Source organism: Felis catus, chromosome B4, assembly GCF_018350175.1.
Source record: "Felis catus isolate Fca126 chromosome B4, F.catus_Fca126_mat1.0, whole genome shotgun sequence".
Lineage (NCBI taxonomy): Eukaryota > Metazoa > Chordata > Mammalia > Carnivora > Felidae > Felis > Felis catus.
The window spans coordinates 54,377,770-54,393,219 of record NC_058374.1 but is presented as its reverse complement, the minus strand read 5'-3'; the positions used below and the strand labels follow the sequence as shown (position 1 = coordinate 54,393,219).

The window sequence follows — 15,450 nt, the reverse complement described above, 5'->3', positions numbered from 1 at the left end:
AGATGTATTTGTAGACAGAAGGTCAGAACCACAACATAAGGATGTCTTTTGATAACCTATAGAGAAGATATTTCAATTTTGACTTGTTCTGTTTTTTAAAACTTCTTACAACACTTCCTAAAATTCTCTCAAAACCAAAGCCAGAGTAGAGAGGAGAGTGAAGTCTGCATGACTTTGTCTTTTCTGTTCCCCACTACTCATTTCTGGGGCATTGCTGTGAATTCTTCATTTAAAGCCTCACTCCCCTTGAAGAGGGGCCCATTTGAATAGTAGCAGTAGAGGAGGAGAAAGGGAGAACTACTAGAAAGTTTTCTTCATTAAGAAAACATATTCAGACAATGATTTGAGAACATTAAAATAACTCCTTGTGAAAAATCAATAGACAGTTACAAGTGAGTGTTTTCATACAAGCTTACAGAACAGGGAAGATTTTCCAGGCGGCTATCAGCTGACATCACAGATGGCGAGGTGTTTACAGAGCACACTGTGGCCAGCAAGGAGACTGTCTGCAGAAGTGAGCTCACCTTCTCTTCTGAAATCCAGAGAGAGGAGACAGAAGGAATTGTTTTGGTTGTGAGCTACTGAGCTAAGTAACTTACTTCTTTCCTCCCTACTCATCACACTCTCATAACTGAGGATGTAAAACTGTAGTTAATTTTTATCTGGGAGCTTTGGGTGAGGTTTACTGAATTCCAGAATTCATACTATGGCCTTTCTGGCTCTCCTCTGTTCTTGGTAATGGATTCTTGGTTGGATGTTGCATTCATTTCTCCAGTGTTTCCTTACCCTGCAGCTTGTTCTTATAGTTCTTGAAGGTAGTTCTTGCAGTCCCTGATGATTCCTTCCTCTTCCTCTCTTTTCACATCACATCTGTGGGCATAGGAAGCTAAGAGTGAAGGGTTGGACTGTACATTCTGTGACATCAGCACAGCTAAATGAATGATTCAGAATGAGGGTAAAGGGAGCCAAAGTGACATCTGACCTTGGCTAACTGATTTTAGAGGTAAGGGTTTTGAGACCCAGGGAACACTATTTGTATTTTAAACCCAGATGATAGTTAGAAATAGTCCTATAACTGCAGTGAGGCCTTCTACTCCATGAATTAATGGGTCATAACTCATGCTCAAGCACCATGTAAATATCCCATGTGTGAATTATCGCATAATATATTTATGCTGCGTTGTGTCTTATAGTTTAATTAGTATATGAAGCTACATGAATTAGATTAACCCAAATGGGATTATGTTATGTGGTGTGTAAAATAGGAGAATGTTAGGAAGTATTTTTCACTTTTTCTGGGGGGAAAAGCAAGATTGATTTTTCTATGACATCTTTTGGTGTCAGTTTCTGTGATTCTTGGGCTGCAAAAAGTGACATGGGACTTCTAAGTTTTCTGTGGTTGGTTGAACATCATTGTTCAGTAAACATTTATTGTTTCTTCAGGCATTATAGAGGGATAACACATACCAGATGAAATACGAAGCAATAGCTTTAAAGCCTTGAGAGCAACAGAACTTGGCCGCGTCAACCCAACCTGGCTTAACTCCGGCTCACCGAACGAAATCTCAGATTCTATGCTTCCTGGGCTTGCTATAGCTTTCTGATCCTGGAATCCTCTTCAATTCCAGCTAGATGCTGCATCAGGCACTTCGCAGATTTGGTCAAAAGCTGGTACATAGACCTCCGCTCAAGGAACCAGTGGCTGAGGATGACCCACAGAGAAGACTGAGCACTCTGGATTTAGTGGCCCTGGGTGTAGGCCGCACAGTGAGTGTAGGTGTGTATGTCCTTGCTGGTGAGGTGGTCAGCAATCAAGCAGGACCATCCATCGTGATCTGCTTTTTGGTGGCCGGCCTATCTTCTGTGTTGTCTGGGCTGTGCTATGCTGAGATTACTGCCCGAGTTCCCCTCTCTGGCTCTTCATATCTCTACACTTATGTCACTATAGGTGAACTCTGGGCTTTTATCACTGGCTGGAACCTCATCTTCTCCCTTGTGGCTGATACAGCCAATGTAACCCGGGCTTGGACTTTAGCTTTTGCCAATCTGCTTGGGAACCAGATCTCTCAGACCCTGCGTGAGAGCATCTTACTGCATGTTCCCCAAGTCCTTGCAGAATATCTAGTCTTCTTTGTTGTGGGCCTTGTGTTGTTGCTCATGGAATTGCAGACTCTGAACCATAGTCAGTTTTTCCTGATTACCGAAGTGATCACATTGGTGAAACTTTTGGTTCTTGGTTTTGTCATCATCTCTGGATTCATTAAGGGGGATCTGCACAACTGGACGCTCACAGAAGACGACTACATAATGGCTGGACTCAATGACACCTCTAGCTTGAGCCCCCTGGGCTCTGGAGGATTTGTGCCCTTCGGCTTCGAGGGGATTCTCCATGGAGCAGCTACCTGTTTCTATACATTTATTGGTTTCCACAATATTTTTGAAAGAGTTGAAGAAGCCCAGAATCCCCAGCATTCAGTCCCCATGGGCATTGTGATTTCACTGTTCATCTGCCTTCTGGTGTATTTTGGTGTCTCTTCAGCACTTACGCTTATGGTGCCCTACTACAAGCTTCAACCTGGGAGCACCTTGCCTGAGGCATTTCTCCATATTGGCTGGGCTCCTGCCTACTATGTTGTAGCTTTTGGATTCCTCTGTAGTCTTTCATCTAGCCTCTTGGGCTCTATGTTACCCATACGTCAGTTGATACACAAGATGGCAAAGGATGGCCTATTGTTCCCTGTTCTTGCCAGGATAGAAACTGGCACATATGCTCCCATCATGGCCACTGTGATCTTTGGCATTACTGCACCAGTCATGGCAGTCTTCTTTGGACTCACTGATCTTGTGAACTTCAGATCACTTGGGTCCCTGCTAGCTTACTCCCTGGTGGCTCTTTGTGTTCTCATCCTCAGGTACCAGCCTCAGAGGAGGAATGAGGAAAATGAAGCAGAGGTGCAGGAGGAGAATGGACCTGCAGAAGAGAGGCTGACTCTACAGGGACTACTTTTTCCAGGCAGCTCCACCGCTACTCCACTCTCTGGCCAGGTTGTCTATGTTTGCTCCTCACTGCTTGCTCTGCTGCTCACTCTTCTTTGCCTGGTGCTGGCCCAGTGGCCAGTCCTGCTTTCTGGAGACCCAGTGTGGATTTCAGTGGTTATGGTGCTCCTGATGCTCATCACTGGGATCACTGGGGTCATCTGGAGACAGCCTCAGAGCTCCAGTCCCCTTTACTTTAAGGTCCCTGCCCTGCCTCTTGTCCCACTACTGAGCATCTTCATGAATGTTTACCTTATGATGCAGATGACAGCTGGCACCTGGGCCAGATTTGGTGTCTCCACGCTTATTGGGCTTGCTATCTATTTCAGCTATGGGATCAAGCACAGTGTGGAGGGAGTTGGAATGGCCAACTCCACTTAAGGTAGGGCCAAAACTGTGGACCTTGAACTCATCAGTGCCCATACATATTTAGTTTGACATCATCATGCCTGAATGCAGTCTGGTCCCCCTACACAATAATTTTGAGTACTCTTTAGCAGATGGAAATGAGGTCTCCTATGGGATATTGGTGGGGGAATAATTTATTGTGAGTCAAGGATGTGTCTTTGCTCCTTCTTTCCCCCCCCCTTATCTGCTTTTCAGTTATGTCTGTAGCTGCATATTGGCTTTAAAAAATATTAAAAGAAACTGGAAAAAGTGTTTTTGTTTCCTTTGGGTAAATAACCAGTCAGGGAATTACTGAATTATATAATAATTACATTTTTAATTTTTTTTAGAAACCTCCATACTGTTTTTCAAAGTGGCTGCACCAATTTATATTCCCACCAACGGTATATGAGGGTTCCCTTTTCTCCATATCCTTGGCAATACTTGTTATTTCTTGTTTTTTTTTTTTTATTTTAGCCATTCTGACATGTGTAAAGTAATATATCATGCAGTTTTAATTTGCATTTCCCTTATGATTCATGATGCTGAGCATCTTTTCATGTGTGTGTTGGTGTCTGCCCATGCTTTGAATGAATTTTTTTGGTGTTGAGTTATGTCAGTTCATTGTATATTTCACATTAACCCCTTATTAGATATATCATTTGCAAATATCTTCTCCCATTCAGTAGGTTGCCTTTTTGTTTTCAACGTTTATTTATTTTTGGGACAGAGAGAGACAGAGCATGAACGGGTGAGGGGCAGAGAGAGAGGGAGACACAGACTAGGAAACAGGCTCCAGGCTCTGAGCCATCAGCCCAGAGCCTGACGCGGGGCTCGAACTCACGGACCGCGAGATCGTGACCTGGCTGAAGTCGGACGCTTAACCGACTGCGCCACCCAGGCGTCCCGGTTGCCTTTTTGTTTTGCTGATGGCTTCTTTTCTATGGAAAAGTTTCTTATTTACACTAAGTCCAAAAGATATACGCATCCTTATGTTTATAGCAGTACTATATACAATAACCAAGATATGGAAGCAACCCAAGTCTCCATCAGTAGATGAATGGATAAAGGAGATTATATATATATACATACATATATATATATATGTATGTATATATATATATGAATATTAATCAACCATTGGAAAAAAACAAAAGAAACCTTGCAATTTATAACAACATGGATGGAACAAGAAGATGTAATGCTAAGTGAAATAAGTCAGTCAAAGACAAATACTATATGATTTCACTCACATGTAGAATTTAATAAAACAAACAAACAAAGAGACAAACAAATAAAAAAAACAGCCTCTTAAATACAAGGAACAAACAGGTAATTACCAAAAGAGAAGTGGGTGGGAGGATGGGTAAAATAGATACAGGGAATTCGGAGTACACTTAACTTGTTGAGCACTGAAAAATGTATGGAATTGTTAAATCATTTTATTATACACCTGAGAGTAATATAATGACACTATGTGTTAATTATACTTCAATAAAAAATAAAGAAAATTAGAAAAAGACAAAAGAAAAGATGAAATATGGCCTCTGCCCTTAAGGAGCTTATATTCTAATACAAGAGGTAAAGCACAGCTGTAACAAAAAGTAAAAAGTGTTGCCATAATAAGTAAATACAAATGAGGTGTCTTAGAAATTCAGAGTGGAGAATGACCATTTGTGGCTGCCACAGTGATGACAGTTGATGGTGAAATCAGAGAAGACTGTAGAGGAATGACATTTGGGTTAGCTCTCTCCATGGACAAATAGGATTTTGCCACACATGGGCAGCAGGGAAAGACTGTAGGCAGAGAGAACAACAGTAGGAAAACGAAGAAGTGGTCAGAGCACACTGAGCAGGTTGTGTAGCTTGACGCTTGGCTGTGGGGGTGGGGGGAGTAGGAGGGAGGATGGGCAACAGAACATAGACAGGTAGATTGAAGCCAGATCTTTCCTCTGATCACAAAGTACTCTGGCTTTGAACCCACTGCCCATGCTACAAATCTCTGGGGTTGCTTCTTCTACTTGGTCATGTATGTATTCATGTACTTTAAAGTTTCTCTACTATTGTCTGCTTTGGTCCGCTAGTTCAGAAAGTGCACAGCTGACAGCCAAGTGTCCTTGGTTCTAGTCTTGTTTCCACCACTAACTAGCACTGTGATCTTGAGCAAGCCCTTCAGTTCCCTCAGTGCTCTGTTTGTCTGTAACATGAGAGTTCACAACTGATAATTTCTAAAGTTCCCTTTTGTTAAAAAATTGTAGGATATTGTCTTGTTCTTCTGTCTTGTTTTTCTCTCAATTTGGTCTCTACTACAAGTGATCTGAACCTGCATTCTGCCCACTTTTTACTACAACCTATTGTTGGAGTTGTAGAGGTGCAATAAATACCACATTTCCCCCTCCTATGATATTCAAGACATAGAGACAAATGATTAAACCATCAGCCTCAGCCTAGTTGGCTTGCTAATCTGGCATCACTAAGTTAGATAGTCTTACTCTTCATCACAAGCACTGCTGAGCACACCCTACCTCCTACCACAAGAGAGAGCCTGTTTTTATTAGATTTTCTTGTGTATGAGCAAATTGGAGTGCATTTGTCCTGTGAGCATGTTGGATCCAGATGAAAAAAAGGAAACCACCAAAAAAAACTGGAAGAAGCTTAGCTAGGCATGCTCAGTACTGTCTCTTTGACTGATAGACACAGAGAGAGAAGGAAGCAGAGAGAAGCCAGGGATAGTACTCTGTTCAATGAGGCTCAAACTTCAATGGATGTCACCTCACCTGGAGGGCTTCTGAAAATACACATTGTTGGGCTCTGACCCCAGCATTTGGAATTCAGTACATCTGGGTGGGACCCAGAATTTGTTCTTTAACAAGTTTTCAGGAGATGCTGCTGCTGCTGCTGCTGCTGCTCCAGGGACCTCACATTGAAGACCAAGGCTCCAGCTTAAACTCCTCCACATACATGTAAAATGAAGCAAGAGAAATATGGCACCCTCTGAACATTCACTTCATTTCATGAAACACTGAGATTCAAATACCATCATGAATGCTTTCACAGTGGGGAAATCATAGAGAATCACTTCACAATGTTTCACAATCCCCACAGATTCTTCCCAATGCCTAGGCTTAGTTAAAGTAATATCATTTTTTGGCTTCCATTTATTCACTTGTAGTTTTAAAAATATGAGCATCATAATACTAATGCCTACTTTTCCCATCCCCATATGAGATGTTTGTGAAGATTGGTTGAAGTAATGGGTATAAAAATTCTCTAAATAAACTTTGTGAATGTTAGATAGTGATTCCCTCTTAACTTCTCAGTAGAAATATAGAGCCTTTTCCTCCTACAAATAGTACATCTCAAAAGATTATTTTATTTGTATTTATTTAAATCAAGTTAGTTAACATCGTACTATTGGTTTCAGGAGTAGAACCCAGTGATTCATCACTTACATGCAACACCCAGTGCTCATCCCAAGTGCCCTCTTTAAACTCCATCACCCATTTAGCTCATCCCCACACATACCTCCCCTCTAGCAACGTCTAGTTTGTTCTCATATGATATTTGTCTTCTCTGCTTGACTTATTTCACTTGGCACAATACACTCTAGTTCCATCCATGTTGTTGCAAATGGCAAGATTTCATTCTTTATGATTCATGAGTAGTAGTATTCCATATAAATGTGTGTGTGTGTGTGTGTGTGTGTATACACATATATATGGAATGGAACATATTTCATGTGTGGAACATGTGTCCACATTTTCTTTATTCATCAATTGATGCACATTTGGGCTCTTTCCATAATTTGACTATTGTTGATGGTGCTACTATAAACACTGGGCTGCATGTGCCCCTTCGAATTCAGCATTTTTATGTCCTTTGGATAAATACCTAGTAGTCCAATTGCTGGATCATAGGGTAGTTCTATTTTTAATTTTTTGAGTTAATGGCATACCGTTGTCCAGAGTATCTGTACCAGTTTTCATTCTCACCAACAGTTCAAAAGGGTTCCCCTTTCTCCTCATCCTCACCAACATCTGTTGTTTCCTGGGTTTTTAATTTTAGCTATTCTGACAGGTGTGAGGTGGTATTTGAGTGTGGTTTTGATTTGTATTTCCCTGATGATGAATGGTGTTGAGTATATTTTCATGTGTCTGTTAGCCATCTGAATGTCTTCTTTGGAAAAGTGTCTATTCATGTCTTTTGCCCATTTCTTCAGTGGATTATTTGTTTTCTGGGTGTTGACGTTGATAAGTTCTTTATAGATTTTGGATACTAACCGACAAATATACTAACTGATATTTATCCCATATGTCATTTGAAAATTTCTTCTCCCATTCTATTGGTTGCCTTTTAGTTTTGTTGATTGTTTCCTTTGCTGTGCAGAGCTTTTTATCTTGATGAGGTCCCAATATTTCATTTTTGCTTTTGTTTCCCTTGCCTCCTGAGACATGTTTACTAAGAAGTTGCTGTGACCATACTTTGGCTATTGTTGATAGTGCTGCTATAAACACGGGGGTGCATGTGTCCCTTCGAAACAGTACACCTGTATCCCTTGAATAAATGCCTAGTAGTGCAATTGCTCGGTCGTAGTTTTTAGTTTTTAGTTTTTTGAGGAACCTCCATACTGTTTTCCAGAGTGGCTGCACCGGCTTGCATTCCCACCATCGATGGATGAATGGATAAAGAAGATGTGGTATATATATATCTATATATATATCTATATATATATATATATATATACACACACACACACACACACACACACACACACACACACACAATGGAGTAGTAGTCGGCAATCAAAAAGAATGAAATCTTGCCATTTGCAATTATGTGGATGGAACTGGAGGGTGTTATGCTAAGTGAAATTAGTCAGAGAAAGACAAAAATCATGACTTCACTCATATGAGGACTTGAAGAAACAAAACAGATGAACATAAGGGAAGGGAAACAAAAATAATATAAAAACAGGGAGGGGGACAAAACAGAAGAGACTTATAAATATGGAGAACAAACTGAAGGTTATGGAAGGGGTTGTGGGAGGGGGATGGGATAAATGGGTAAGGGGCACTAAGGAATTTACTCCTGAAATCATTGTTGCACTATATGCTAACTAATTTAGATGTAAATTTTTAAAAAATTTTAAAAAAGTTTCTGTGACCAAGGTCAAAGAGGTTGTTGCTTGTTTTCTCCTCTAGGATTTTGATGGTTTCTGTTTCACATTTAGGTTTTTTTCTATTTTGAATTTATATTTGTGTGTGGTGTAAGAAAGTGGTCAAGTTTCATTCTTCTGCATGTCGCTGTCCAGTTCTCCCAGCAGCATTTGCTGAAGAGATTCACTTTTTCCATTGGATAGTCTTTCCTGCCATATAGGAAAGATTAGTTGGCCATACATTTGTGGATCCATTTCTGGGTTCTCTATTCTGTTCCATTGATCTATGTGTCTGTTTTTGTGCCAGTACCATACTGTCTTGATAATTACAGCTTTGTAATACAGCTTAAACCCTAGAATTGTGATGCCTCTAGCTTTGCTTTGCTTTTTCAAAATTACTTTGTCTATTTGGGGTCTTTTCTGGTTTCATGAAATTTTTAGGATTGTTCTAGCTCTGACAAGAATGCTGTGATTGGGATTAAGTTGAATGTATAGATTGCTTTGGGTAGTATTGACATTTTAACAATATTTTTTCTTCCAATTCATGAGCATGGAATGTTTTTCTATTTCTTTGTGCCTTCTTCAATTTCTTTCATAAGCTTTCTATAGTTTTCAGCATACAGATCTTTTACATCTTTGGTTAGGTTTATTCCTAGGTATTTTATGATTCTTGGTGCAATTGTGAATGGGATCAGTTTCTTTATTTGTCTTTCTGTTGCTTCATTATTAGTGCATAAAAATGCAACTGATTTCTGTACATTAATTTTGTATCCTGCGACTTTGCTGAATTCATGTATCAGTTCTAGCAGACTTTTGGTGGAGTTTATTGGGTTTTCCATGTATAGTATCATGCCATCTGCAAAAACTGAAAGCTTAACTTCATCTTTGCCAATTTTGATGCCTTTGATTTCCTTTTGTTGTCTGATTGCTGATGCTAGAACTTCCCAACACTATGTTAAACAACAGCAGTGAGAGTAGACATCCCTGTCATGTTCCTCATCTCAGGGTGAAAGCTCTCAGTTTTTCCCCATTGAGGGTGATATTTGCTGTGGGCTTTTCATAAATGGCTTTTATGATGTTTCAGCATGTTCCTTCCATCCCGACTTTCTTGATGGTTTTTATTATGAAAGAATGCTGAATTATGTCAAATGCTTTTTCTGCATCTATTGACAGGATCATATGGTTCTTATCCTTTCTTTTATTAATGCGGTATATCACATTGATTGATTTGCAAATACTAAACCAGTCCTGTGGCCCAGGAATAAATTCCACTTGATCTTGGTGAATAATTCTTTTAATGTACTGTTGAATTTGACTTGCTAGTATCTTGTTGAGAATTTTTGCATCCAGGTACATTAGGGATATAGGTCTAATTCTCCTTTCTACTGGGGCCTTTGTCTGGTTTTGGGATCAAGGTAATGCTGGCTTCATAGGATGAGTTTGGACTCTTCCCTTCTATTTCTATTTTTTGGAACAGTTAGAGAAGAATAGATATTGACTCTTCTTTAAATGGTAGAATTCCCTGGGAAGACATCTGACCCAGGACTCTTATTTTTTGGGAGATTTTTGAAAATGTATTCAATTTCTTTGCTGGTTATGGGCCTGTTCAAATTTTCTATTTCTTCCTGCTTGAGTTTTGGTAGTGTGTGGGTGTCTCAGAATTTGTCCATTTCTTTCAGATTGTTCAGTTTGTTGGCATATAATTTTTCATATTATTCTCCTAAAATTATTCGTATTTCTGTGGTGTTGGCTGTGCTCTCTCCTCTTTCATTCATGATTTTATCTATGAGACTTCTCAAAAGATAATTTTAAATAATTAATGGTTGTATCAATCTTTGGTCTCTTTTCAATTTACTCATTTGTAGATGGCATTTTTTTTTACTTCAATGAGATCCATGTCCCTTCAAAAAATGTCCTTGAAGAAAATAAATGCTTCTTAAATAGTAGTAGGCATTGGGGGCAAACTTCAGAAAGAAGCCCTTAACTACCTAGCTATGAGGACATAAATAATAGGAAAAATCCTCCCCAGTCACAATATGATCACCTGTATTATCATTGGAGGCCAGGGGATTGCTATGATGGTCAGGGCGGAGCCTGAGGATTACATGGGTGCTATGACTTGATCACAGATAATGGATTTTGAAAAAGAAACCCATTAGGGTTTCTGACTTAGCTGCCCTAAGTCAGAAAATATCATCAAACTCTGTGCCTAAGCTGACTTAAGAGCAGCTGCTGGATTCACCATTACTTACAGAAGGTGGAGGCAGAGAGTAGGGGTAGAAGCTGATTGGGCCAGAAGCCTTCCCTGGATCCCAGGGTAGGAAGTCAGCTTATTGGAGCCCTTGCTGTCTGGGCTTACCTATATGGATAGGTTGTAGTGGGGGATACAATCTGGTGCTTCCCCATTGGATGGATCAGCATAATGGGTTTCAAACAACTGAGTGACATGTCCAAGCTTTCCTTTCTCCACTATCTTCCTCCAGACTGACCCAAAGAAATGGTTTTCCAAACTCCCTTCTCAGCACTGACCCACCCTGAAAACACACACACCACAATCCTGTCAGAAATGTCTCCCAGTTGTCAAGCAAGCCTACTTCACAGCTTGTGCCTGGTAGAAACGTTTGCACTTTGTGCTGGTGTTATGTTGTGTAGCCCCTTCTCTAGCCAAAGTTATACTTTTTGGGTTTTTTCCAATTTTTTGGTCTGTGTCTTCCATGCCTTTGACTTTAGTCCTTTATTGGTTTCTTTGTTTCTCTGGCCTTTTAAGACAGCCATCACTATCTTCTTGGGAGTGTTTCCAACTTTAATGGTTGATAGGTTCTTCTCAAAGTTTGTTTTCATCCTCTATCAGTTTGGCTCATCCCTTTTCTCTCCAATTCCCTTGTGGAACCAGAAAACAGTCCCATGTTCCCCAGGACTCTGAGCATGGGCATTTTCAGAGCTTGCCTTTCCTCATTTTTCACCTGGTTCTTTCATCTGCTGGCTGCTGAGCAAGGAGATCCATGCATGGCACCTACAGAGCACCTCATAGTGACTCAGGCTGAGCAGGTTGAGCTCAAAGGCACATCAGAATATGGTTGCTTTTCTTTCAAATCCTTAAGAACATAAGTGACCCAATTTATGGTAGAATAGTGAAATGGAGGTGGTGGGTTGGGGTTGAGAGGTGGTTCCAAATTTTCTTTTCACTTCAGGAGGCCCATTTTTCAGCATTTCCTCAGCCTAGAGTGGGCTTGGATCTTAGTAATATTTAGATATTAGCACTAACTTTTTATGGCCTCTGCCTCCACTATGATTTTTTTTTTGGTGTTTTAAGACATCATAACAAAATTGAACATTTTAACTATTTTTAGGTGTGAAGTTCAGTGGCACTAAGTAAATTTACATTATTGTGCAACTGTCACCACCAGCTGTTTCCAGAAGTTTTTCATCTTCACAAATTGAAATCTGTGCCTATTAAATAGTAACTCCCCATTTACTGCTCCCACCTCGTTGCCCCCTGTCCTTGGCATACCTCCACCACAATTTTACTCAGTTTCTTAAAGCACCACGCTGACCGCAGAGCTTCTATTTCTTGTATTAAATCTCACCTCCTCAGACTGAATTTCGAAACACTGGCACCTAGAGACTCACTCCAATGAGCTCCTAAAATTACTTGGTCCAGAATCCTGCTCTGAGATGAAACTGGGCCCATGCCCTTGTGTGAATTTTCTTCTTTCATACCTGATCCTTTGTACATGTTGACTCTGAGACCCCTCAGTTGAGTTGGCCCTTACCTTCATATTCTGTTCACAATTCTGCTGTTTTAAGATAACTTCCCTGATGTCCTAAGATGTCCCAGGCTCTATTATACAAACCCCTCTTCCCAATCTGTGTAATATTTTGCCTGGTTGCTCTTACCCTGTGTCCTGGTTTCCTCTCAGACTGGAGGCTACTTCAAGGCAGGAGGTGAAATCCATTCTGGGTTCACGTACTCTGTTCTAAGTCCTTGACATTCACAGTGTGGTCTGGGCTCTAGTGATATTAGCCTCACTCTCGAGCTTGTTAGAAATGCAGATGAGGTGCCTGGGTGACTTAGTTGGTTAAGTATCCCACTTCAGTTTAGGTCATCAACTCACAGCTCGTGAGTTCAAGCCCCGCGTCAGGCTCTGTGCTGACAGCTCAGAGCCTGGAGCCCACTTCGGATTCTGTGTCTCTCTCTCTTTCTGCCCCTCTCCAGCTCATGCTCTGCCTCTCTCCTTCAAAAATAAATAAATATTAAAACAATTTTTTTAAAAGAAATGCAGAATCTCAGGCTCCACCCCAGATGTATTGAGTCATAATCTGCATTTTAACAGGATCTCCAGATTACTGATATGTATACTGAGTAAGAGAAGCAGGACTGTAGGAGAGGTGATGAATAATTTATACTGCACACGTGTGTATGAGTAAAAGCTACCTTAAATAACACCTCTAGACTAGATTCAAACTGTCTGGATATTTTGAAAAAAGAGGAAGGATGTTGTTTTGTGTCCTTTGAGTTTATGATCCCTAGCAGAATTGCCTAGAAAGCTAACTCTCCGAAGCTAAGACAGAACAGGAGTCTGTGTTCTCAAGGAGAAGGCACAGGAAACTTGATAGGTGTCTGTCTCACAATTAGGCAGAACAGGGGCAAATTTTTTATAATTCACTTTGACATCGACTGGTGGTGTTCCCCCAGAACTAAGTGCTTGTCTCACCAGCAGACATTTGTCACTGAAGTCCTGAAGCAGAGCTTCAGGTCTCAAAATAATCTTGTTTCTGTCTCTATGGTTGATTCATATTTTGTAGGAGGAAAGACTATAGCCAGGAATGAATGAGGAGCTGGTGTGATCTTTCCTTCATCCTCACCCCATGGAGAGAGAGTGAGGACAGACTCAAAAAGTGGAGACAGGCTGTGGGAGTCAAACCTGTTCTTCACATAGCAAATGTTTCATCTCACTCTTTGCCCTCACTCTAATAAGTTGAGTACACAGCTGGGAAAACTAGGAGCCAGTCTCTGAGTCTAATTGTCTCATATCCAGATTCCCTCTTCTTTTGCTCCCTCTCCCTGTGGGAAATAAAGGGAACAGGTAAAATCTCCCCTTGCTCTCTCACTTCCAGATGTAGGAGAACTGTAATGCACAGAAGCATAGGCTAGAGGCAGGAGTTTGAAATTCTTTAGGCTAGTGCCTTGCCCTCCTTGGTTATCTCCAGCAAAGGATGCCAAGATACACTCACTAGCCTTGCTCCTTGATTTTTAGGGCATGGAGGGATTATAATGGAACTGGAGGGCAAAGTAGCTGGGGGTGAACCAGGAAGAAGTTGTTTGTTGAGTGGGAGAATGATATAATGAAAGGTTTTCCCCCAGAGTCATGGAAAAGATTACTGAGTCTTTCCCACATTTTTCCACGTCTGAATTTTGCTCTACTGGTTGAGACATGGATTTCTTGGTCTTCTCCTAGGGGTGATTTCTAGAGCAGAGGCCTTTAGATTATAGCCTGAGCAAAGAACTCATGTGTATCTCTTGCCATCTCTCCAAAATTATTTACCTTTAGAAGCAGTGCCTTTTGAACTTTACCACAGGCTATGATTTAGTCCTTGAGTGTCATTGTATAACAGAGAGTGGCATGTTGAGACACTGAGACCTGATAGGACCAGGAGGGGAGTGAAGTCCAGACCTTCCAGAATATAGTTTCCAGCATTCTAGTCATTCAGAGCAAATAATAATGCCCCTTCACCTCTTTCTTCTCTGGGAGGCAGCACGTGGTTGGTCATTTCATCTCTCACCAGGATTACCTCACTCTTGTACTTTGTATCAGATCTGGTGCCTTAAAACCACTGCTCTAGCATTCAGTACAGTATTTCAGTGTTCTAAACTTGTCCACTTCCTCTATCAGGCTGAAGTATTCCTTGAAGGGAATCTTACCTTTCTATTTCAAAAGGTATCTAAGATGTTGATTTATTGGCACATAGTTCCATTATGAAGGAGGTTATTAGGCATTTTTTTTTTTAACTCCTCAACTTCTAGGTCAGGTTGTGTTGGTTCAGTTAAGTTGAACTTCTTTTTTTTTAATTTTTAAAAATGTTTTTATTTATTTTTGAGACAGAGAGAGACAGAGCATGAGCAGGGGAGGGGCAGAGAGAGAGGGAGACACTGAATCTGAAGCAGGCTCAAGGCTCTGAGCTGTCAGCACAGAGCCCGACGCAGGGCTCGAACTCACGGACTGGGAGATCATGACCTGAGCTGAAGTCAGACACTTAACTGAGCCACACAGGCTGAACTTCTGATGAATCTGTAGCTTTTAGTCTGTACTCTGTCTTGGGCTTCTTTTTGGAGCAGACTCAATGTTTTGAAAACATGGAGGTGGGAGGATATTGCTGATGACTGGGATATGGAGAAATCGTAAAATTTTAGTCAGGAGAATCTACCTCAGGAATCTGTAGTGTGTGTGTGTGTGTGTGTTGTTGTTGTTGTTGTTGTGATTTCTTTTCAAACAAGCTATATAATTTTTATGACCAATTATTCCATTTGTAGTGATGTTGACATAACAGATCCCATCTCATGTTGTTCCATGGCACACACCAGACACTCATGGAAGCTGGAAGACACTTTCCCTTATACAATTAGATGGCTGCAATTTGGGACCAAGATTCATTTCTAGCAGTGGAGAAAGACAGGAGTGCTAAGGAAAACTTTGTGACAGTAAGGGTGTGAAGCACTGGAAGCAGGGCATGGAGAGAACTGCAATTTTAAAACAAAAGAGATTTAATGGGGACAGATAAAGACCTGCCCTCCAGCCTGAGAATTTTGTGATCCAACATAGATTTGATGGTGTTATTTATGCATAATGAATGAACAGGTGTCTTTGTGGAGA

At 40.8% G+C, this 15,450-nt stretch overlaps 1 protein-coding gene across 6 annotated transcripts in view; it reads left to right on the top strand.

Annotated features, from left to right (window-relative positions):
* Positions 1-3,696, top strand: part of LOC101089872 (cationic amino acid transporter 3-like) — an 88,272-nt gene extending 84,576 nt beyond the window's left edge. For 5 of the 6 annotated variants that reach the window (XM_045061508.1, XM_045061507.1, XM_045061505.1 and 2 more), the window contains one exon: positions 1,444-3,696. In XM_045061508.1, coding sequence (XP_044917443.1) covers positions 1,633-3,417 — 1,785 coding nt within the window. In that variant the 5' untranslated portion in view covers positions 1,444-1,632 and the 3' untranslated portion in view covers positions 3,418-3,696. The remainder of the gene's footprint in view (positions 1-1,443) is intronic. The other variant, XM_045061506.1, reaches the window with a different exon arrangement.
* Positions 3,697-15,450: the final 11,754 nt, after the last annotated feature.